Source organism: Pimephales promelas, chromosome 14 (assembly GCF_988280905.1).
Source record: "Pimephales promelas chromosome 14, fPimPro1.hap1.1, whole genome shotgun sequence".
Lineage (NCBI taxonomy): Eukaryota > Metazoa > Chordata > Actinopteri > Cypriniformes > Leuciscidae > Pimephales > Pimephales promelas.
The window spans coordinates 35,230,019-35,253,867 of NC_142782.1; the positions used below are offsets into that span (position 1 = coordinate 35,230,019).

At 36.0% G+C, this 23,849-nt stretch overlaps 1 protein-coding gene across 1 annotated transcript in view; it reads left to right on the top strand.

Moving 5' to 3' along the window:
* The window catches only part of loxhd1b (lipoxygenase homology PLAT domains 1b), a 59,961-nt gene that overhangs the window by 18,807 nt on the left and 17,305 nt on the right, over nucleotides 1–23,849 (top strand). The window contains exons 12-30 of the mRNA XM_089119929.1: nucleotides 15–150; nucleotides 1,838–1,992; nucleotides 3,310–3,470; nucleotides 3,554–3,630; nucleotides 5,884–6,080; nucleotides 7,478–7,670; nucleotides 8,599–8,759; nucleotides 9,737–10,049; nucleotides 10,133–10,284; nucleotides 12,316–12,446; nucleotides 13,291–13,436; nucleotides 13,822–13,926; nucleotides 14,013–14,141; nucleotides 15,788–15,952; nucleotides 16,525–16,706; nucleotides 17,342–17,458; nucleotides 21,520–21,682; nucleotides 21,885–22,039; nucleotides 23,063–23,272. Of these exons, the coding sequence (XP_088976055.1) occupies nucleotides 15–150; nucleotides 1,838–1,992; nucleotides 3,310–3,470; nucleotides 3,554–3,630; nucleotides 5,884–6,080; nucleotides 7,478–7,670; nucleotides 8,599–8,759; nucleotides 9,737–10,049; nucleotides 10,133–10,284; nucleotides 12,316–12,446; nucleotides 13,291–13,436; nucleotides 13,822–13,926; nucleotides 14,013–14,141; nucleotides 15,788–15,952; nucleotides 16,525–16,706; nucleotides 17,342–17,458; nucleotides 21,520–21,682; nucleotides 21,885–22,039; nucleotides 23,063–23,272 (3,048 nt within the window). The remainder of the gene's footprint in view (nucleotides 1–14; nucleotides 151–1,837; nucleotides 1,993–3,309; nucleotides 3,471–3,553; nucleotides 3,631–5,883; nucleotides 6,081–7,477; nucleotides 7,671–8,598; nucleotides 8,760–9,736; nucleotides 10,050–10,132; nucleotides 10,285–12,315; nucleotides 12,447–13,290; nucleotides 13,437–13,821; nucleotides 13,927–14,012; nucleotides 14,142–15,787; nucleotides 15,953–16,524; nucleotides 16,707–17,341; nucleotides 17,459–21,519; nucleotides 21,683–21,884; nucleotides 22,040–23,062; nucleotides 23,273–23,849) is intronic.

The window sequence follows — 23,849 nt, forward strand, 5'->3', positions numbered from 1 at the left end:
TTATGTCTCCTAAGATATCCATAATGAAAACTTTGACGAAGGAAACGTATAAGTTCCCATGCGAGCGCTGGCTGGACACTAACGAGGACGATAACGAGGTTGTGCGAGAGCTTCCGGCCACAGCAGAGCTGATCCCAGAGCCGCTGCCAGGTATAAAGATTCATTACAAACTCTAGTCTGTTGCTGATTATAAGTTACATTAGGAAAGTAATTTGATTACACATGTAACATGTAAGTATGATTTAACATGTTAAATGTTAACAATACGCATGTTGGAGCACATTGCTACCATGATATAGCACACTGCTACCATGATTTAGCATGTTGTTAGCATGAGTTAACATTGTTGGCATTATTAAGCATGTTGCTAGCATTATTTAGCCTGTTGCTAATATTATTTAGCATGTTGCTAGCATGATATAGCACACTGCTAGCATGATTTAGCATTGTTGGCAAGATTTAGCTTGTTGCTTGCATGACTTAGCATGTTGTTAGCATGAGTTAACATTGTTGGCATTATTTAGCATGTTGCTAATATTATTTAGCATGTTGCTAGCATGATATAGCACACCGCTAGAATGATTTAGCATTTTGCTAGCATGATTTAACATGTTGCTAGCATGATATAGCACACCGCTAGAATGATTGAGCATTTTGCTAGCATGATTTAACACATTGTTAGCATTGTTTAACATGTTGCTAGCATGACTTAACATATTGTTAACATGATTTCACACACTGCTAGGATGATTTAACATGTATTCTGACTACGTTTAGATGACCTTTGGATTTTAACTCATTTATCACATAGATTATATTTGTTAACACGAACTAACAATAAGCACTACTTCTACAGCATTAATCTTAGTCAAACATAATTTCATCATTTGCTAATACCAGGTTTAAGTTCCAAAGTTGGATCTGTAAATATTAGTTAACGCACTGCTAACATGAACATCAACAAACAATGAAGAATTAGATTTTTGCTAATGCTATACATACGAATCTATATAAAATAGTAAAAATAAAACTAGATTAAAAAATTGTCAAGAAAAAGTTTGAATGTTTTGAAGGGAATACAGTCTTGGATAGCACGATTTAGCATATTGTTAGCATGATTAGCATTTTGTTAGCATGATTTAACACACTGCATGCATTATTTAACATGTTTTTTATTTTATTTATTTATTTATTAGTTTATTTGTCAGGGACAATGCAGCGCACATTATTACATACATAGTTGCAATAGGCAAAGCCATAACAAAATGTGTAAATGTGTTGCATAAAAGGTTTCTAGCCAGTAGGCTAATTTGCAACCCCAGTCCCTGGTCAGGCCTTTCTAAAAAAAAAAAAAAAAACATATTCCTAAAACATAGCACACATTGCACAATCATGTATCAAATACATTATAAAAACTAACATAGACCTTTTACACAATCCAACACAATGTTGTTAGCATGATTTAACATATTGTTAGCATGGATTAGCATGTTGCTAGTTTGATATAGCACATTGCTCGCTTGATGTTGGTAGCATGATTTAACACACTGATTGCATGATTTAGCAGGTTTGTTAGTATGATTTAACATGTTGCAACATGATTTAACAAATTGCTAACAAGAATCAGCACATTGCTAGCATGCTGAATGCAAAATTTAACATGTTGCTAACATGATTAGGGGAGAACATAATTTTTTGCAATGCACTTAATTTGTAAAATGTCGATCTGAGTCAGTTATGACCCACCAGAGATTATTACGCATTATGTAGCATGTGCTTTCCGTGATCAGAACAGACATGTTGCTCTCTAATGTACATCTGTGTTGTTTTCCCTCAGTCATCAAGTATCGCGTCACCGTCTGCACGGGGAATGTGAGCGGCGGAGGAACGGACGCCCATGTGTTCCTGTGTCTAATCGGAGATCTGGGAGACACGGGCGAACGCACGTTAATCAACTGCAAGAACAACGTCAACAAGTTTGAGAAGGGCAACGTTAGTGCAGTTCCTCTGGAGATCTAGAAGTCTCGACACACCTTAGAATGAACTTAATCTTATATTTTTATGATTTAAAGGGCTGACGACAATTTTCCTTGTTCTTTTGATTTATATTAGGGCTGTGCAAAAGTTAATTGCGATTAATCGCATCCAAAATAAAAGTCTGTGTTTACATAGTATATTTGTGTGCGCTGTATATAATTATTTTGTATATATAAATAGACACACATGCATGTATATGTTTAAGAAAATGTGTTATTCATATATAAAATATTTATATTTATATAATATAGATTATATATTTATTTATATATACAGAATTCAAGCGCAAATAATTCTTAAATATATACATGCATGCATAGGTATTTATATATACAAAATAATTATATACGGCACACACAAATATATTATGTAAACCCAGACTTTTATTTTGGATGCGATTAATCGCAATTAACTTTTGCACAGCCCTAATTTATATATGAAGAGTTCAGATGCAAAAGCCTCTAAATGCCACTTGAAATTTTCTTCTTTAATGATGATTTTTATTAAACTTGTATATTTAAGTTCAGTAATTTCACTTAAATAACAATTAATAGGTAATTATCATTGCCATTTAAGTGAAATCACTGAACTTAAATATACAAGCTTGATAAAAAAATCATCATTCTAGAAGAAAATTTCAAATGGCACTTAGAGGCTTTTGCATCTGAACTCTTCATATATATATTAAAACGTCGCCCTCATTATAAACCTCATTATTTGATATTGGAGGATCTGTGATGTCACACAGGCAAATATATTTGCATATGCCCGCCCCCAGATCAAGACATCGACAAATAGTCATAGATCATCAAATCATAGGCCCCGCCCACTACCGTTTAGTCTCTTAACGGCTGACATTCGCAAATGTACAGGTGAAACTGGAAAAATATAAATATGATGCAAAAGTTCATTTATTTCAGTAATTCAACTTAAAAGCTGAAACTAATATATTATATAGACTCATCACAGGCTTTATTTGTTATAATTTTGATGATTATGGCTTACAGATTTGAGAATGTTTTCACAATATTCTAATTTTGAATTTGGGGTTTAAGCCATAATCATCACAATTATAACAAATAAAGGCTTGAAATATCTCACTTTGCATGTAATGAGTCTATATAATATATTAGTTTCAGCTTTTAAGTTGAATTACTGAACTTTTGCACCATATTCATATTTTTCGAGTTTCACCTGTACTGTAAAGCACTTTGTATCGTGTTAAACTTGACTAAGCAAAAATCATCCTGCGCCTTTTCTGCTCGGTCTCAGGCTGACGAGTTCATCATCGAGGCGGTGTCGATCGGGCAAGTGCGCCGGGTTCGGATCGGTCACGACGGGCGAGGCGGAGGCTGCGGATGGTTCCTGGATAAAGTGCTGATCCGAGAGGAAGGCCAGGCCGAATCCCAGGCCGTCGAATTCCCGTGCAACAGGTCACAATCATGAACTTGCATCCAGATCAGTGCTTTAACACACCGAAGCGGCTCATGTCCTCGTCTCGTCTTCATCTGTGCAGATGGTTGGACCGCGGGGAAGACGACGGGCAGATCGTTCGGGAACTCGTGCCGTTCGCAGACGGACAAAGACTTTACAGTGAGTTAGTCTCCTGTTTCATATGATGCTTTTCATCTAGTCATATATAATCTAATTAAACCAAAAGATCACGGGTTTCTAAACCTTTTTCTCGGCTGAAGCCCTTTGACCTGATTCAAGTTCATATTTCAATAATGTCAGTCGCTTCACTTTCATCTTTTTTAATGTTCTTTAGTATTTTGTTTGTCGTTATTTTAAAGTTTAATATTTAAAAAAAATTATATATTTTTTAATATATTATTATTTTTTATTATATATTTATTATTTTATTATATATTTTTTATAAATATATATTATATATTTATATATTATGAATTTATATAATTTATAATTTTGTTCATTTTTAGTGTTTTATTTTGATTACTATTATTTATTTTTGTATTTTTAATTGTTATGCTTTCATTTTTATTTTATTTTTTTATTATCACAAAATTAACTAATAAAATTGGTGATGGTAAATAGATCACCACATCATTTCTGCCTGCATTACACAAAACAAATCAAACATTGTGCAAGTGCACACATTTACTACCAATAGAATGACAATGGTAAGTATATTAGTCAATCTATATGTTTTAGTCTTTAGTTTTATTTAATTCATCTTGATTTGTAAAAACTTTGTACAACACATGTTACATTTGATACAGAAAGAGAGTTAATATACAGATTTACACATGATTTAGCTTTGAAAATGTTCCCAATTTTGGTTCCCAATTTTGGTTCCCAGGTTTGGTTTTATTGTTTAGCAATTTTGGGTCCGTATTATACACTGTAAACATTAATGCGCTTTATCTAATCGAAAAAAATTGTGGCAACAGATTACAAGCAATACTATTAATTAAATTCAAGAATAGAATTGAGTAATAATTAATCTCATTAATTCCTTAAAATTTAACCATTCAAAATGAGTAAAACGTACCAAAAAAAGTATGTTTAAGTACGTCAGTGTTTGTTTTAGTGATTCTGCTTGTTAACATCAGATGTTGGCAATATAAAATAAAGATGATATAAAATAATTAATCTTTGATGTCTGTCTGTTATTCAGATATTTTTGTTAAATGTTTTGGTGTGAACTTTACTCATTTTAAACGGTTAACTTTTAAGGAATAATTTGATTAATTGTTACCCAATTCCAATTTGTTCAATATAACCCTCAGGTGCTCTTCGGTCATATCTGACCGAAAAAAATTCTATTTTAAAATTTAAAAAATCACGGCTTCATCGGAATGTTACGAAACTTGGTGACTTTTATGGCATTATGTATGTGAACACACAAAAAAATTGAGGTCATGATCCGAGCATGCTAAGTGGTCTTAAAAAAAAAAGAGTCACACTTGTGGTCTTTGGTCAAAAATGACCCCCATAGGAAATGAATGGGAAATTGACAAAACTCAAAAATTCACAAATTATTATTTTTTTTTAACTTTTTTATATATTTATAAGAAAATCGTTTTTGAGATTGTTTGAACTATATATTCAAATCCACGAGAGAAAAAAAAATGTGTTTATGAACATCTGGGGAATTCACATGCTTCTCCATAGAGAGCTGTACATGCCATCTAGTGGTTACACCATGATTCTCCGCTTTTTCTCTATACTGTAACCAGATGGTGCTAATTTTCTTCAAAAAAAGGTCTAGACTCTATATTAAACTAAAATACTGCATTAATAATTTTCTGAAAAAAATAATATATACATAGAAAAATATATATATTTTTCCATGGCAAAAATAGACCATAAATATTGCATAAATATTAATAAGTTCAATCAAATTGTCTCAAAATACTAAATTATAAAGAATAAATATTATAGAACAAAAATAAATTGCATTGGTTTTACTGGGATGAAGAAAATGTATTTTTTAGGTGTCTGGTCACTTTTGACCGGGAAGATAACAAGTGTGACTCCGAAACGAAGGGTTACCTGAGGGTTAATTAATAATATTGCTTGTAATCTGTTGGCACAGTTTTATTGATTAGATAAATCATATTAATTTTTTCAGTGTATGTATGATGGATTCTGACTCTATTGAGTTTCACCATGTATACAAGAGTGTTTTTGCACTATAATGCTGTATAGTTGTGCTAACGGTAAAGCCGTTGGGTTCTGTCCAAAATGGCGACGAGCGCGACAGCAGCGCCATCTAGCGATTGTTGTTAAAACTGCAACGGAGTTTCGCCTCTTGGTGCTTCTATACTCTTTGACACAGATCAGATTTGCCGTTCGAGTTCACTGAATAATGCCTGTTTTCAGACGTCAGTTACCACATCGCGGTGAAGACGGGAAACGTCAGCGGAGGAAGCTCCGACTCGAAAGTGTTCGTGAAGCTTTACGGCGAGAAGGGAGACACCAGCAGGATGATGCTCGTGGTGTCCGACAACAACCTGCGCAACTACTTCGAGACGGGACGGGTGGATGTGTTCACCGTCGACACCGCGGACGTCGGGCAGGTGTGTGTCGCTCTCGTGCCACTTCCAAACACACACACATGTTACTGTCACCGTCCCACAGGTGGGACGTTTGCCACTATATTTTTAAAACAATAATATCTTAGTAAATACCTTAAATAATATTGACAAACTATATATCATTTGAAAGCTTACAATCTCTAGTTTCCATATTTGGTGACTGATTTTCAAAATATATTACAGAGGAGCCATAATTTATCGATATAAAACAAGAATATTTTCATACTCATAAGGCGTGTTCAGACCTTTATTTTAAAAAATCATGAAAAAATGGTAGATACCTCAGTTTGTTTTCATGCCAAAAGTTCAAAAGATAGAATCCATTCAATTATTTTGGAAAAAAAAGGTCTGAAAAGTTTGAAATATCAAGAAAAAAATAATAAATTCACCATTTGTGACTTACATGCCTGTTCTTTGTATGTGTTTCTTAGAGGTTCAATTCATATCAAAATCTGCCAAACTTCCCATGCTACTTCTGAATAGGATCTCTACTTCAGAAATTGTATGAAAATTGTGAAAATAATGGTTCATATCACTCAAAACACGAATGGAAATGCAGGCGCCCTTATATGGGCAGAAATGGAGTCTGATTGTGCCCTAGTGAAAAAGTTTGGTACTGCGCTCAAACAAAATCTTACTAAAAGCTCATTTTTTGAGATATCAACCTAAAATTTGAAACACAACTTGTTCAGAGTTCAGATTTTCTGCCATTTTAGAGTAGCCCAGGTTTTGAAAATATATATTTTATGTAAAATATGAATAATTAATATTTTTACATTATACATTTCCATAAACTCAAACTTCTATAACTTTTTTTCTGTTTCACTTTCTTAATTTATTTCACTTCTACAAAAATCTGCCAAATGTCTTCTTTAAAACAAGACCAATCATATGTCTATATTCCAAAGCATTCTTGAATTACAACCATTTAAGTTCGAAATGTGCATTTTCATGTCTATTCAAAAAAAGGGGGGGGGGGGGGGTGACAGTTAACAGGTTAAAGGGCCCATAATATGCAGTGAAATATGATATATTAGAATGCAAATGGAGCTTTTGTCTCCCATAAGAAAGTCGATTCTGAACTGCACTCGTTAATTCCAGTCTCACTTGAACGTGTCACTGAGATTCAGATATGATAATGAGCGTTCAGTTTCTGACCAATCAGAGCAGAGCAGAGCAGCTTAGATTGACTGAATCCTCGATCGAAGCGTTTCAGACACTGAGAGAAAAGAGATGATGCTGTAATGGAGATTATGAGACAATTTGTGGAGTTTTTTTAAACTTTGCATGGAAATCTGTTGTAGGAGACCTTTAGAAGAACATTGGGAGCTTTAAAATAGCATGATGGGAACTCATTGAGATGTTGTTGTTGAATGCAGATCAACCGGCTCCTGATTGGTCACACTAACGAAGGGATGCGCGCCGGCTGGTTTCTGGACAGCGTTCAGATCATGGTTCCCAATCACGGGAATCACTACATGTTCCCGAGTCACCGCTGGCTGTGCCGAGACGAGGCTGATGGGAAGACGGAGGTGGAGATTTACCCCAGTGAAATACTGGACCTCGAACAACGTAAACGCAGTTTTACACTTTAATGATTTAATCCGTTTTAGTAAGTGCTTTATTTTGACCTTTTCAAATGTACATTCTTCTTATTTAGTTCATTTTAGTTTTTTGACGATTTAATGATTAATAATTTAATTACTTTTTATAATAATAATGTATTTTATTTAAATAATCAAAAAATCGAATCACTTAAGGTCACCATACATCAAGAAGTAGCATTAATAACAATATAAAAAAATAAATTAAAATGCCAATAAAGCATAAATAAGGGGAAACCAGCAAATTACACATAAAAATGCATAAAAATTACATACACATTAAAAATGTAGTAAATTACACAATTTAATTTTTTAAAGTTTTATTTTGTTTTGTTTGTATTTTGAAATTATCCAATTGCACATTTAGATTTACATTTTTTTTCGTTTTATTTTGATGAATTAAATCATAGAAAATGTAAAATACAGAATTTGAAATCAATTTCAGAGGAAATCAAGCGTTTTATTTGAATTTATTTTATTTTTAAATAATTTATTTCAGTTTCATATTTTATGTTTAGATACATTTTTAGTAAGTGTTTTATTTTGGTTGATTTTATTTGACATTTTTATTATTTAATCATTTTACTAAGTGTTATATTTGATTTTTAAAATGATTTATTTAATTTCATATTTTTATTATTTCCTTAATTTTTTTATTAGGTTTATTTAATTATGTTACAAATTTAATGATTTAATTAATTTGAATAAGTTTTATTTTTATTGATTTTATTAGTTGAGTCATTTTTACTTTATTTATTCACATTTTTATGGTTTAAATAATGTTGTTAATGTTATGTTCACTGTCGTTGTTAATTGAACGTGATTGCATGTGTTGTGCTCAGCTGGTGTTTTGGTTGTTTCCGAGAAGTCAGTGTTGATGTGTTCTTGCCGTACAGTGATCAACTATGAGGTCACGGTGGTGACGGGCGACGTCTTCGCCGCCGGCACGAACGCCAATGTCTCCATCCAGATCTACGGAGAGCAGGGGAAGACGGAGGTGCTGAGTCTCGGCAGCAGGTCAAACAACTTTGAAAGAGGAACAACAGAGATATTCAAGGTAAGGTTATTGTCTGACTATCAGAGTTTGCACATGCAGGATAGATCAAACCGATAGATCCGGGACTGAAGATCTTTGAGCTACGGAGAATATTTTCTTGTTAGGTTAATATTTCAATACATTTCTCAACACATCTGCATGTTCACGGCTCTTCTCTGATGTCGCTTAATGCTTATACGACATGCAAGGAAACAATTACAATATTTCATCTTTTTTCATCTTTATTTTGAAGCATTTTAATTTAAAAATTTTATAATTTCATGCATTTTTATTAATATATATGCATTTTTATTTTACAATTGTTTATTTAGTTAGTGTTGTTTATTTTTATTGAAATATTTTTCATTCATTTTAATTTTCAGTTAGGATTTTATTTTAATTGTTTTTTTATTTCATATTTTTATGATTTGATACATTTTTTGTAACTATTTAATTTTGATCAATTTATTTTTTAAATTATTTATTTAATATTTTTATGATTTGGTGTTTCTTTAAATTATTTATTTTTATTTTTTATTTTATGATTTCATTCATTTTTTATTTCATTCCATTTAATTTATTTTCATTTTAATTTTTTATTTTTTATTTTGATTGAGTAAGGCTTTTATTTGAATCGATTTTATTATTTATTTTTTATTATTTATTATATATTTATTTATTTATTTTTATTACAATTATTTATGATTTGATAAATTTTTAGGAAATGTTTTATTTAGATTATTTAAAATTATTTATTTCACATGTTTATGATATTTATAGAGTAACTTTATTAAGTGTTTTATTTTTATTAACTGTACTCTTATAATTTATGATTGTATGTATTTAAAAATGTATTTCAGTTTTATATTAATATTATTTATTTAATAATTTTTTGGTTTAATTTTGATTTATTAAAAAAAAAACTTTTTATGATTTAAATATTTTTTAGAACGTGTTCTTATGATAAAGTAATGTCGATGTCTGTCCATCATCATCAGATTGAAGCTAAAGACGTGGGGAAGATCTTCAAGATCCGCGTTAGCCACGATGACTCTGGCATCGGATCCGGATGGTTCCTGGACCGGGTGGAGGTCAAGCGTCTGATCATGGCCATGGTGCCCAAAGAGAAGAAGGAAGACAAGAAGAAGAAGAAGAAGAAGAAGAAAGAGGAGGAGGAAGAGGAGGAGGAGGAAGAGATGCGAGAGGTGGTTCTCACACACAGATTCCCCTGCGATCGATGGCTGGCGGCGGGTGAGGAGGACGGAGAGACTGTGGTGGAGCTTCTGCCCGAGGAGAACGAGGAGCTGGAGGGTAACACACACACACACACACACACACTACCCAACCCATAAACCTACCCATCAAACACACACTCATAACTCTTTGTGCCTCAGAGAACACGTATGAGGTGAGTGTGTTCACGGGGAACATGATGGGGTCCGGATCTGATGCCAATGTTTTCATCAACATCTACGGAGAGAACGGAGACACGGGCGAGCGACGCCTCAAGAAGTCCAACCACCTCAACAAGTTTGAGCGCGGACAGGTGAATCTGACACACACACACACACACACACCTGAACAGGTTCGAGCGTGGACAGGTGAATCGGTCACACACACACACCTGAATCGGACACCTTCCCTCGTGTTATTCACAGTCGATGTCGGCGTATAGACTTACTCATCTGTTAATGTCAGCACATCTATTATTCAGCACACACACCGAATATGCGGCTCTGAATCAAGGCCACGTCACAGCATCAGTGTTTTCATCAGAGCTCAAAGATGCTGACGCCGGTGTGTGTTCACGCAGTTAGACAGAAAAGGTACAGAAGCTGCGACTCGCATGTAAAAACAACTAAAAAACCTCTACTGCAGCTTGTCAGAGAATAAAAAATATATTTTTTTAATTTACATGTATTTCTATTGTGTTGTATATATTTTTATTTTCCAAATTGGCTGCACAGACACAAATTGAAAGCATAAAATGTGTTTTTTATAAATCATATAAACATGATATTAAAAAAATGTAAAATAAAAGCAGTCATACCAAAAACAATTACTGCTTGTAGTGACTATTTACGAATAAAGCACCTGTCAAAAGTGTTGAAGAGTCTCTTCCGCTCGCCAAAGCTGCGTTTATCTGATCAAAAATACATAAAAAAGTGTGCCATTGTGCGTTGGTGTTAAGGGGAGGAAGGGAAAGGGAGAAAGAAAAAAAAGAAAAAAAACATTCAGGAGAGTAAGGTGCAACTGCAAACTCAAGTGAAATCAATATGCAATAGCCATTTTAACTCTTCATCCTCCCTATTTTTAATTTCTATTCTTCTTCCCCTTTGTTTTTGTTGTTTTTTGTTTTGTTTGTATAATCTTTGTACCTTTTTTATTTTATTTTATTTATTTATTTTATTTTGAATTTTTTTTTTTTTATTCCCCCTTATTTTTTTTTATTTTGATTTTTTTTTTGTGTGTATGAGGGTATGTGTATGTGTATATGTAGGTATGTATGTATATATTTGTGTATGTGGATGCATGTATGTATGTATGTATATATATATATATGAATGTATGAAGAGTTCAGATGCAAAAGCCTCTAAATGCCATTTGAAATTTTCTTCTAGAATGACCATTTTTATCAAGCTTGTATATTTAAGTTCAGTAATTTCACTTAAATGACAATTAATAGGTAATCTTCATTGCCATTTAAGTGAAATTACTGAACTTAAATATACAAGCTTGATAAAAATGATCATTTTAGAAGAAAATTTCAAATGGCACTTAGAGGCTTTTGCATCTGAACTCTTCGTATGTCTATGTATATGTATGTATATATGTATGGATATATGTATACATGCAGATATGTGTGTATGAATATGTATGCACGTGTATGGGTTTATACGTGTAGGTAAGAGAGATATAGATGCATCCGTATTGCCATCTGTCGATTTTGATTGTATATTTGTATACGTTGGCTCACTTTTCTCCTTTTGTATTATTATTTTGTTTGTTTGTATGTTCATTTGTTTGTTTGTTTGTTTTTTCTCTTACTGTTATGTTTGTTTACTTGTACTCTTTTTTTAAATTGATTCCTTAATAAAAAAAAATAATAATAAAAAAAAACATAAAAAATAGTGAAATATTATTATAGTGTAAATCATCTGTTCTCTATGTGAATATATAGTAAAGTGTAATTTATTCCGCATCATTACTCCAGTCTTCAGTGTCACATGATCCTTCAGAAATCACTCTAATATGAGGATCTGATGCTCAAGAAATATTTATGATTATTATAAGTGTTGAAAACAACTGTATTTTTCTGACTCCACTGTCAGATATTTGTTCTTGTTTTAAGCACAAACTCACATCTTTGTACAGTCTTATTATCTTCAGTCAGTAAATGTGTCTTGATTTAAGAATGTTTAGATATTTATTGCTGGAAAATTTCAGTGTTTTTGCTGATTTTCAAATGAAACGCTGGTCAGTTTGACCCCAAAACAAACTTGTCCAGTGTTTCCCACACACGTTCCTGAGCGTGCAGAGCCGTGTGTTTGTGTGCTGATGGTCATGTGACTCTCAGGAGGACGTGTTCTCCATCACGGCCGTGGATCTGGGGACGCTGAAGAAACTGAGGATCCGGCACGACAACAGCCACCAGTCGGCCTGGTACCTGGACCGGGTGGAGATCGTGGACACGAAAGACGACACCACGTGAGTTCAGGCTCGCCACGCGCACAATTATTCATGAGTCTATTGTGTTGAAGCGCCAGTTGTGACACGATCGGGGTTTGAAATGAACTTTTTCACTCACCGGACAATTTGGGGATACTAAATATTTAAGTTACCGGCCATTCAGAACTTCTACAAGCCGAAAAAAAAGTTTAACTAGGCTATGGTGCATTTATTTCAGTAATTCAACTTAAAGGGGTAGTTCACTTTTAAAAAAAACTTTTGCTGATAATTTACTCGCCCCCGTGTCATCCAAGATGTCCATGTCTTTCTTTCTTCAGTCGAAAAGAAATGAAGGTTTTTGATGAAAACATTCCAGGATTTTCTCCATATAATGGACTTCAATGGGGTCCAAACGGTTCAAGGTCCAAATGAGAGTTTCAGTGCAGCTTTAAACGACACCAGACGATGAATAAGGGTCTTATCAAGCGAAACGATCGCTCGTTTAATAAATAAATAACAAAGTTTAAACTTTATAAGCTCAAATGCTCGCCTTGCTCTGTTCTGTGATGCGCGTTCGTGACTCTCCTGTTCGAACTCGTTCATCAAAACGAACGAATCTTTTTTCGAGTCATGACTCAAAGGGTCCTTGATAAGACCCTTATTCATCGTCTGGTGTCGTTTAAAGCCCTTTGAACAGTTTGCACTGAAACTCTCATTTGGACCTTGAACCGTTTGGACCCCATTGAAGTCCATTATATGGAGAAAATCCTGGAATGTTTTCATCAAAAACCTTCATTTCTTTTCGACTGAAGAAAGAAAGACGTGGACATTTCCAAAGCGGCCATGAACGCGTCTCACAGCTTCACATCGGGTTACGCTGCAGGTATTACTTCCCCTGTAATCGCTGGTTAGCGGTTGATGAAGACGATGGTCAAATTGCCCGGGAGCTCGTCCCTGTGGATGAGGCCTTCATGAGGAAGGACGAGGATGAGGAGGAGTCCGGCGCCACGCTGGGATTGGAGCAAAAAGGTGAAAGAAATAGTTTCATGCATTATTCTCCATTGTTGCGGCTCCTCTCTTCCCAGTCTGTCAGTAACGCTCTGTTTACTTCCTGTCTCTATGAAGCCCCGCCTTCTGAAAAGCACACTGTGCTCTGATTGGTCGGCTGGAGCAGTGTGTTGTGGTTGGTCGAGCGCTTCGAATGTGTTTGGGAAATGCCCCGCCCCTTTCCATAACCACCAGTTTAACACACTACTGACTAACTCAGCCAGGCCCCGCCCCTTTATTCTGCGCATTAATTATTATAATGAGGAATACTGTGACGTGTTCCTGGAAGATATCAAGTTGGGTTTTTTTTGGAAAACAAATGTGAGCAGTTTTGTCAGTCTGACAGAGTGATAATTTATTTCTGTAGCGATGTCGACAACATACACGCTGAGGATCAAGACAGGAGAGAAGAAACACGCAGGAACGGACGCCAATGTCTTCGCCATCCTGTATGGAGAGAATGACGACACAGGTGACCAAACACACACGTGTGTTAAATACTGAAACCGTCCGCTGATCGCTCAAATGGCTTTTCTCAATTTCTTCCCGACTGAACAGGAATCATCAACCTGAAAGCCTCTAAATCACACAAAAACAAGTTTGAGAAGGGAATGATCGACGAGTTCACCGTGGAGGCCGTTGATCTCGGAGAACTCCAGAAACTGAGGATCGGCCATGATGAAGCAGGTGAGCGACGCGAGCGAGAGCACGTGATGTTCATGTTTACGAGGTGATCGCACACGAACTCCACCACAAACTGGTTAGTGGGAAACGTGTGTTACTTGTAGAACAAAATTACATTCTCAGGCTTTTTTATTTACAACTAAATAAACTAATTGCCGCCACAAAATATAATAGCTGTGCATCAGTGTAATATGTAACGATAAAGTTTGCAGTGGCTTCACAAGTTAATTAAAACATAAAAAAGCAAAACACATCTGATGCACACTAGAAGAAGAGTTGGAAAAACTTTTGAATATGTTTTGAATATTTAAAAATCACAGCTTCATGGGAATGTTACGAAACTTGGTGACTTTTATGGCATTTGGGTATGTGAACACACAAAAAAATTGAGGTCATGATCTGAGCATGCTAAGTGGTCGTAAATAAAATAGTCACACTTGTGGTCTTTGGTCAAAAATAGGGTTGGGTATCGTTTGAATTTGAACGATTCTGATTCCGATTCCTTGTTTCGATTCCGGTTCCTAACGATTCTCGATTCCGATTCTTTTAAGAGGCAGGGTCAAAAAAGTTTAGCTAACCTTGCTAACCAACGGTCTTTCTGAAGGAAATACTCCTTTCTGAAGTAAATACTCCTTTTGTCACAAATTTTGCATTTTGCCGAGATTTCGTTATTTTTAGAAAAGTGAAGCCACACTTTGGACCGCCGACGTAAGCTTGTCATGTTCGACTCGCGCGGTTATGCCAACACTTCCGGTAGACGCTTCTTTGTTGGTGTTGTTCAGCGGTTTCTTCTTCCGCTCGGCGGACTGTGAATATCGAAACTAGGAATCGAAATTTTAACTTTTGAACGATTCCGGGAAAAACGAAAAGTTAGTCCCGGTTCCAATCGATACTCGATTCTCGATACCCAACCCTAGTCAAAAATGACCGACCCATTGGAAATGAATGGGAAATTGACAAAAACACAAAAACTTTGAGAATTTTTGTGTGTACAATCTACAAATCGGCCATGATGCAGAAAAAAAGTGCTCAGCATTGAATGGGTGACACTCTAAAACATCAAGAGTGCAAAACAGACACACCCACCCCTACACACACACATACAAACACTTTTATATACAAAAAGACCAATAAATTGTGATTAAAGAAATCTGCTTTGAATATTTAAAAATCACAGCTTCTTCAGAAAATTACGAAACTTGGTGGCTTTTATGGCATTATGTATGTGAACACACAAAAAAATTGAGGTCATGATTCGAGCAATTTAAGTGGTCGTAAAAAAATGAGTCACGCTTTTGCTTTTCTGTCAAAAATGACGACCCATAGGAAATGAATGGGAAATTGACAGCAACAAAAAAAATTCTTTGAATTTTTGTATGTACAATCTACAAATCGGCTACAATTCTAAAAAAAAGTACACCGCAGGAAAGGGGTGAAAAATAAAAAAAAGGGGTCACCGCAGAAAAGAAAATGTGAACACACATAAAATCGAGGTCATGATCTGAGCATACTAAGTGGTCTTAGCTTGGTTGTTGTAGTGGTCTAACAACAACAACAAAAAAAGTGTTCATACACAGCTGGGGAATTCACATGCTTCTCCATAGAGAGCTGTACACGCCATCACGGATGTGTGTGTGTGTGTGTTTCAGGAGGCTCGGCGGGCTGGTTCCTGGACTGGGTGGAGATTGACGCTCCTTCTCAAGGACAGAGACTCCGGTTCCCATGCGGACGCTGGCTGGACCGAGGAGAAGACGACGGAGCCATCGTCCGAGACCTGTATCCCGCCGAGCTGCAGACCGAGCTTTACACGCCGTGTAAGAGACGAGACAGAGATTCGTTCATTCGTCCTTTGCTTCCATGAACACGGTTTAGCATGGTTTTACTTCAGTTAGCCTAATAGCTGGTTTGATTTGCATTGAAAGATGGAAAGTACCCCATGCCAATCTCTAGGTGTGGTGAAGGTGTGTGATGATGTGGGGATATTTTAATCCCAAAGGCCAAGGGAACTTTATCAGGATGCATATTATCCTGGATCCATGAAATAACTGGCTTTTAAAACTAAAAATCTGCCTGACTCTATGGGAATTTAACATAGGGGTGTCCTGACTTATGCACCCTGTATTTTAAGGAAAAACATTTATTTATTTATGATACATTATTCATTCACAAAGAAAATTGGTGTCCTTAAAGGTTGGAGTTTTCCTCATTTTTCTATTTAAGGCATTAAGATCAATATCCAAAAGATGATTTTTTATTCCTCTTTTTAGGCAACTTTAGCATGGGGGCCAAAACTTATTCACACCACTGTCTCTTAACATTCTTAAATCAAAATACACTGAAAGTCTGAAAAATTAATCATCGAATATGTGTTTGTGTTCACCTGTAGTTGTTCCCTATGAGATAACCACCTTCACGAGCGACGTCTTCGCCGCGGGGACGGACGCCAACGTCTTCATAGTCCTGTACGGTCAGAAGGGCCTGGCAACGCAGCAGAAGTACCTGTGCGTCAACAAGAGAGAGAGACGCCTGGCGTTCGAGAGATCAGCAGAAGATATGTTCATAGTGGAGGTGAGCGTCCACCATCAGTGTTCCAGCTGAGCAGGTCTTCCGTCCCTATTGTGTCGTATATCCGAGTGAAACGCTTCAGGAACAAGAACTAATGTGGGCGGGGCTTGATTTTGGCTGTGCGGAACTGATTGGATGGTTGTGGTTTGCTATTGTTGGATCTCATGTGAGTGACAGGTAGCCCCGCCCACATCATCAGAGGAGAGAAGAGATGCTGCGAGAAGGAGTTATTCGGATTCAAGATCAGCAGGAACATGAATTTAGCACAATAATTATGATGTGCACGGATAAATAATCTATAGTAAAAACCACCCTGAGCGCCCTACTGCATAGCAACCACATAGCAACACCCTAGTAACAAGCCCAGTACCCTAGCAACCCTTAAGAATACCTTAGCAACCGCATAGCAGCACCTTAACCAGCACCCCAAGTACCCTAGCAACACCATAGAAAGCACCCAAATGCATAGCAACACCCTAGCAACCACCCTAGCATGTATCTATCTATCTCTACCTAACTGAATGCTTTCTCAAGCCACTTTAAAGCTGTCCACACACTTTTTTTTTATTTAGTTGTCCATTATGATTTGGTGGTGGCTTTATGTCTCAGTCGGTGTTGTTCTTTGTCTCTCTGCGAAGCTGGAAGACATTGGAGACATCATCGAGAAGATCCGCATCGGACACGATAACAGAGGGACGAACCCCGGCTGGCATCTGGACAGAGTGGAAATCAGAAGACTTTTAAGAAAAGGAAAGGTAACTGAAGTTAGGCTGTGCTTCCGCCCACCTGTTTTCATGCACATTTTGGGACGTCGCTCGTTGGAAACGCTCATAAATGTGCATTAAAAACATATTGAGGTGGATCATTGTTTAATCCGAAAAGAAGACGTGCATATAAACTACGAGGGAAACACATTTACTGAATAAATCCCTCGTTGCACAACAATAACCTCAGCAGAGGCTGTGATTGGATTACTGGACTAACCAGCGGACCAATCGCATTGCAGCATCTCAAACTTTGGTTACTCTGTTACTTTAATTTTCTATTATCACTGTAAAGCTGCTTTGAAAATCTATATTGTTAAAAGCGCTGTATAAATGAAGGTGACTTGATGTAACTTGCACTTTTATGATGGATAGATGCACTTTTATGATGGACAGATGCACTTTTATGATGGAGAGATGCACTTTTATGATGGACAGATGCACTTTTATGATGGACAGATGCACTTTTATGATGGATAGATGCACTTTTATGATGGACAGATGCACTTTTATGATGGAGAGATGCACTTTTATGATGATAGATGCACTTTTATGATGGAGAGATGCACTTTTATGATGGATAGATGCACTTTTATGATGGACAGATGCACTTTTATGATGGACAGATGCACTTTTATGATGGACAGATGCACTTTTATGATGGATAGATGCACTTTTATGATGGACAGATTAGGGCTGGGCGATATGGCCAAAAAATCATATCTCGATATTTTTGGGTCAAATGGCGATATACGATATATATCTCGGTACTTTCTAAGTTTTCTATTTAGATAAAGAAAATCTTTATATTTAATATATATATATATATATATATATATATATATATATATATATATATATATATATTCACATTCGGCCCAATGATATCCTACAAACAATGTTGATATTGAAGGATATGGAAACAAATATAATATAGGCTATGCAATATATTATGTGCAAAAAGCTTTTGTTTTTATATTGACTAGAAGCTAAACTAAAAATGAAAATAAAAACAAACAAAAGCACAAACTAATTATATTAGCCTGCATTTGATTACCCCATTATAATCACTTTCACTTTCATTAAAAATATATACTTGTAGGTTTAAAATTCCACATATGGCACATTTATTTTCTCCAACAACAAATATTTTAGCAATATGTTTATTTTAGTCAGAATTATTGCGTACTACGTAGTACTATTCACGCGCATGCGCGCGCCGGCGCTCGTTCAAGGAAGCATGAATTTTAGCGGAGATTCACTTGCAGAAGCTCGTCCTCTTCTGACATGGACATATTTGTTGTGAAATGGACATATTTGCTTTACTTTCTAACATTTACAGATGGAGAATATACCTGTGAAATGTAAGTTGAGCACTGAGGAAAGCACCACTCAAACGAATTAAACAGCGCAAGTATATCTGTCAGTCAGCAACAGTGTCTGTCAGAGCATTTGACAGGGCGGCAAGCTGCCTTAAACTTGTTAACTATATCAAAGTGATTTTGACGCAATTAATATAAGCTTGTGTCATGTCTAGGACAAATTGTACTACGTAGCCTAGCTACTTTCACTGCAGCAGCTCACACTGCAACCTCCGCTATTTTTCAGATGTGCTCATATCAAACTACTGTATCGATATAAACGGTATTGCCTCATTCCATATCGTTTCAAAAAATATAACGATACATCGTACATATTCGATATATCGCCCAGCCCTAGGACAGATGCACTTTTATGATGGACAGATGCACTTTTATGATGGATAGATGCACTTTTATGATGGACAGATGCACTTTTATGATGGATAGATGCACTTTTATGATGGACAGATGCACTTTTATGATGATAGATGCACTTTTATGATGGACAGATGCACTTTTATGATGGACAGATGCACTTTTATGATGGATAGATGCACTTTTATGATGGACAGATGCACTTTTATGATGGAGAGATGCACTTTTATGATGATAGATGCACTTTTATGATGGAGAGATGCACTTTTATGATGGATAGATGCACTTTTATGATGGACAGATGCACTTTTATGATGGACAGATGCACTTTTATGATGGACAGATGCACTTTTATGATGGACAGATGCACTTTTATGATGGATAGATGCACTTTTATGATGGACAGATGCACTTTTATGATGGACAGATGCACTTTTATGATGGATAGATGCACTTTTATGATGGACAGATGCACTTTTATGATGGATAGATGCACTTTTATGATGGACAGATGCACTTTTATGATGATAGATGCACTTTTATGATGGACAGATGCACTTTTATGATGGACAGATGCACTTTTATGATGGACAGATGCACTTCTATGATGGACAGATGCACTTTTATGATGGATAGATGCACTTTTATGATGGACAGATGCACTTTTATGATGGACAGATGCACTTTTATGATGGACAGATGCACTTTTATGATGATAGATGCACTTTTATGATGGACAGATGCACTTTTATGATGGACAGATGCACTTTTATGATGGATAGATGCACTTTTATGATGGACAGATGCACTTTTATGATGGACAGATGCACTTTTATGATGATAGATGCACTTTTATGATGGATAGATGCACTTTTTATGATGGACAGATGCACTTTTATGATGGACAGATGCACTTTTATGATGGACAGATGCACTTTTATGATGGACAGATGCACTTTTATGATGATAGATGCACTTTTATGATGGACAGATGCACTTTTATGATGGATAGATGCACTTTTATGATGGACAGATGCACTTTTATGATGGATAGATGCACTTTTATGATGGACAGATGCACTTTTATGATGGACAGATGCACTTTTATGATGATAGATGCACTTTTATGATGGATAGATGCACTTTTTATGATGGACAGATGCACTTTTATGATGGACAGATGCACTTTTATGATGGACAGATGCACTTTTATCATGGACAGATGCACTTTTATGATGGACAGATGCACTTTTATGATGGATAGATGCACTTTTTATGATGGACAGATGCACTTTTATGATGGACAGATGCACTTTTATGATGGAGAGATGCACTTTTTTGATGGATAGATGCACTTTTATGATGGACAGATGCACTTTTATGATGGACAGATGCACTTTTATGATGGATAGATGCACTTTTATGATGGACAGATGCACTTTTATGATGGACAGATGCACTTTTATGATGGATAGATGCACTTTTATGATGGACAGATGCACTTTTATGATGGATAGATGCACTTTTATGATGGACAGATGCACTTTTATGATGATAGATGCACTTTTATGATGGACAGATGCACTTTTATGATGGACAGATGCACTTTTATGATGGACAGATGCACTTTTATGATGGACAGATGCACTTTTATGATGGATAGATGCACTTTTATGATGGACAGATGCACTTTTATGATGGACAGATGCACTTTTATGATGATAGATGCACTTTTATGATGGATAGATGCACTTTTTATGATGGACAGATGCACTTTTATGATGGACAGATGCACTTTTATGATGGACAGATGCACTTTTATGATGGACAGATGCACTTTTATGATGGACAGATGCACTTTTATGATGGATAGATGCACTTTTATGATGGACAGATGCACTTTTATGATGGATAGATGCACTTTTATGATGGACAGATGCACTTTTATGATGGACAGATGCACTTTTATGATGATAGATGCACTTTTATGATGGATAGATGCACTTTTTATGATGGACAGATGCACTTTTATGATGGACAGATGCACTTTTATGATGGACAGATGCACTTTTATGATGGACAGATGCACTTTTATGATGGATAGATGCACTTTTATGATGGACAGATGCACTTTTATGATGGATAGATGCACTTTTATGATGGATAGATGCACTTTTATGATGGATAGATGCACTTTTATGATGGATAGATGCACTTTTATGATGGATAGATGCAGTTTTATGATTGATAGATGCACTTTTACTTTTACTATCCCTTTAAGATGAACAAGTGTTATCTATCGGTGTGTTTGTCCAGGGTTCGGAGACCACCATCTTCCCCTGCGAGCGCTGGCTGGCCCGGTCCGAGGACGATGGGGAGACGGTGAGAGAGCTGGTGCCGTCGGACATCATCACGGAGAAGCTCCTGAGAGACGGCACGCTCAAACACAGCGAGATCGAGGTGGAGGACGCTCTCGAGAGTACGTCATCGCTGACACTTTACTACCAGCTCTCACTTCTTCACACTAGTTTTAATCAAGCAAGAGAAGCCAAAGAAACAAAAACACTTTTTATTTGAAGAATTGTGTCAGAATTCACACGGTCAGACAGTTTCCCATCGTATCGTAATATCGTTCCTCTGTATCTGATGTGTGTGTGTGTGTGTTCTGCCTCTCTCTTCAGCTCACACGTACACCGTAACGGTGAGGACGGGCGACATGTACGGCGCCGGAACCGATGCTAACGTCTTCCTGACGGTCTACGGGGATCTGGGAGACACGGGAGAACGAAAGCTCAGGAAGTCTGAGAGCAGCAGCAACAAGTTTGAGAGAGGAGCCGTGAGTCCTGGACCTTCACTTCACGTTCTGCATCGTTGTACTCCAGTCGATTGTTTTATTTGCGATAATAATGCAATGAAACATGACAGAATCATTTCTGGACTGTCATACAAAGAAATGATCAACAGATCAATGCAGAGAACTAGTGAAATGATAAGAGCTGATTATGTTGTAGTCAATGTTTGCACAGTCAAATAAAACCTGAAGCTGTAGTTTGCCAAATAATGTTGTCAGATAAATACCTGAACTAAGTTTGGTGTTTTGTTCTTTCCTCATATTAAAATATATACAAAAATAATATATAAAATCAAATTTTCCTAAACTTTTCATGGTTTAGTCAAACTTTTAGGGTCATAAAAACATATATTCCCACAGGGCTGTTAGACACTGTGCTTATATGTAATAATAATAATAATAATAATAAACTTTTATTATATAGCGCCTTTCAAAAGTATCTCAAAGCCCTTCACAAATATAGAAACATAATAAAACATCCAATTTAAACAAACAATGCAACAGAATATGAAATAAAAACATTATGAAATTTAAGATTAATAATAATAATAATAATACAACAATTATCAACAATTAAGTAAAAGCTACCCTAAACAAATAAGTTTTAAGTAATGATTTAAAAACACTAAGAGATTCTGCACACACACACACACACACACATTTACTGGAGAAGCAAAATAACTGAAGATATGAAGACTGAAAAAAATGTATCAAAATAAAGTGAGTTTGTTTTTTAAAAACTTTTTCACGTTGTTTTCACGTTGAATTAAGTTTATATTTCTGGCTCCATTGGCAGATATTTGTTCTTGTTTTAACTCATTATCCAGATTTAATATCTTCAGTCATTTTGCTTCTCCATCCAGTAAATGTCTCTTGATTTGGATATTTGTGCTGGAAAGCGAGACCGAGACACTCATGTTCTGCAGTGTGTTGAACATGTTTTAGAAGACTGATCATCATGGCTCCAGACTCAAACAGGTGTGTGTGTGTGTGTGTGTGTGTGTATAGGTGGATAAGTTCAGCATTGAAGCGGTGGATCTGGGTCTGGTGTTCAAGATCCGGATCCGGCATGACGACTCCGGGGCCGGGGCCGACTGGTACCTGGATCAGGTGGAGGTGGTGGACACGGACACGGACGAGGTGTACATGTTCCTGTGCGAACGCTGGCTCTCCAGGAAGAAGGAGGACAAGCGCATCGAGAGGACCTTCTTCATCAAGGTGTTATCTCCATTCTTTATTAATCACACCGAAACCAGATTCTGCTGGATTGTCACACACACACACGTTTACACGACAGCGGCGTGCTTACCCCTCAGGTGCTCTTTCTTTTCGGAGTCACACTTGTTATCTTCACGGTCAAAAGTGACCGGACACCTAAAAATTTAATTTCCTCCATCCCAGTAAAACCAATGCAATTTATTTTTGTTCTATAATATTTATTTTTTGTAATTTAGTATTTTGAGACAATTTGATTGTATTTATTAATACTTATGCAATATTTATGGTCTATTTTTGCCATGGACAAAAAAATATATTTTTCTATATATATATTATTATTTTTTTCAAAAAATTATTAATGTGGTATTTTAGTTTAAAATAGAGTCAAAAATTAGCACCATCTGGTTACAGTATAGAGAAAAAGCGTAGAATCATGGTGTAACCACTAGATGGCATGTACAGCTCTCTATTGTGAGGCATGTGAATTCCTCAGCTGTTTATGAACACATTTTTTTGGTGGATTTGAATATATAGTTGAAACAATCTCAAAAACGATTTTTTATTAAAAAAAATGTAA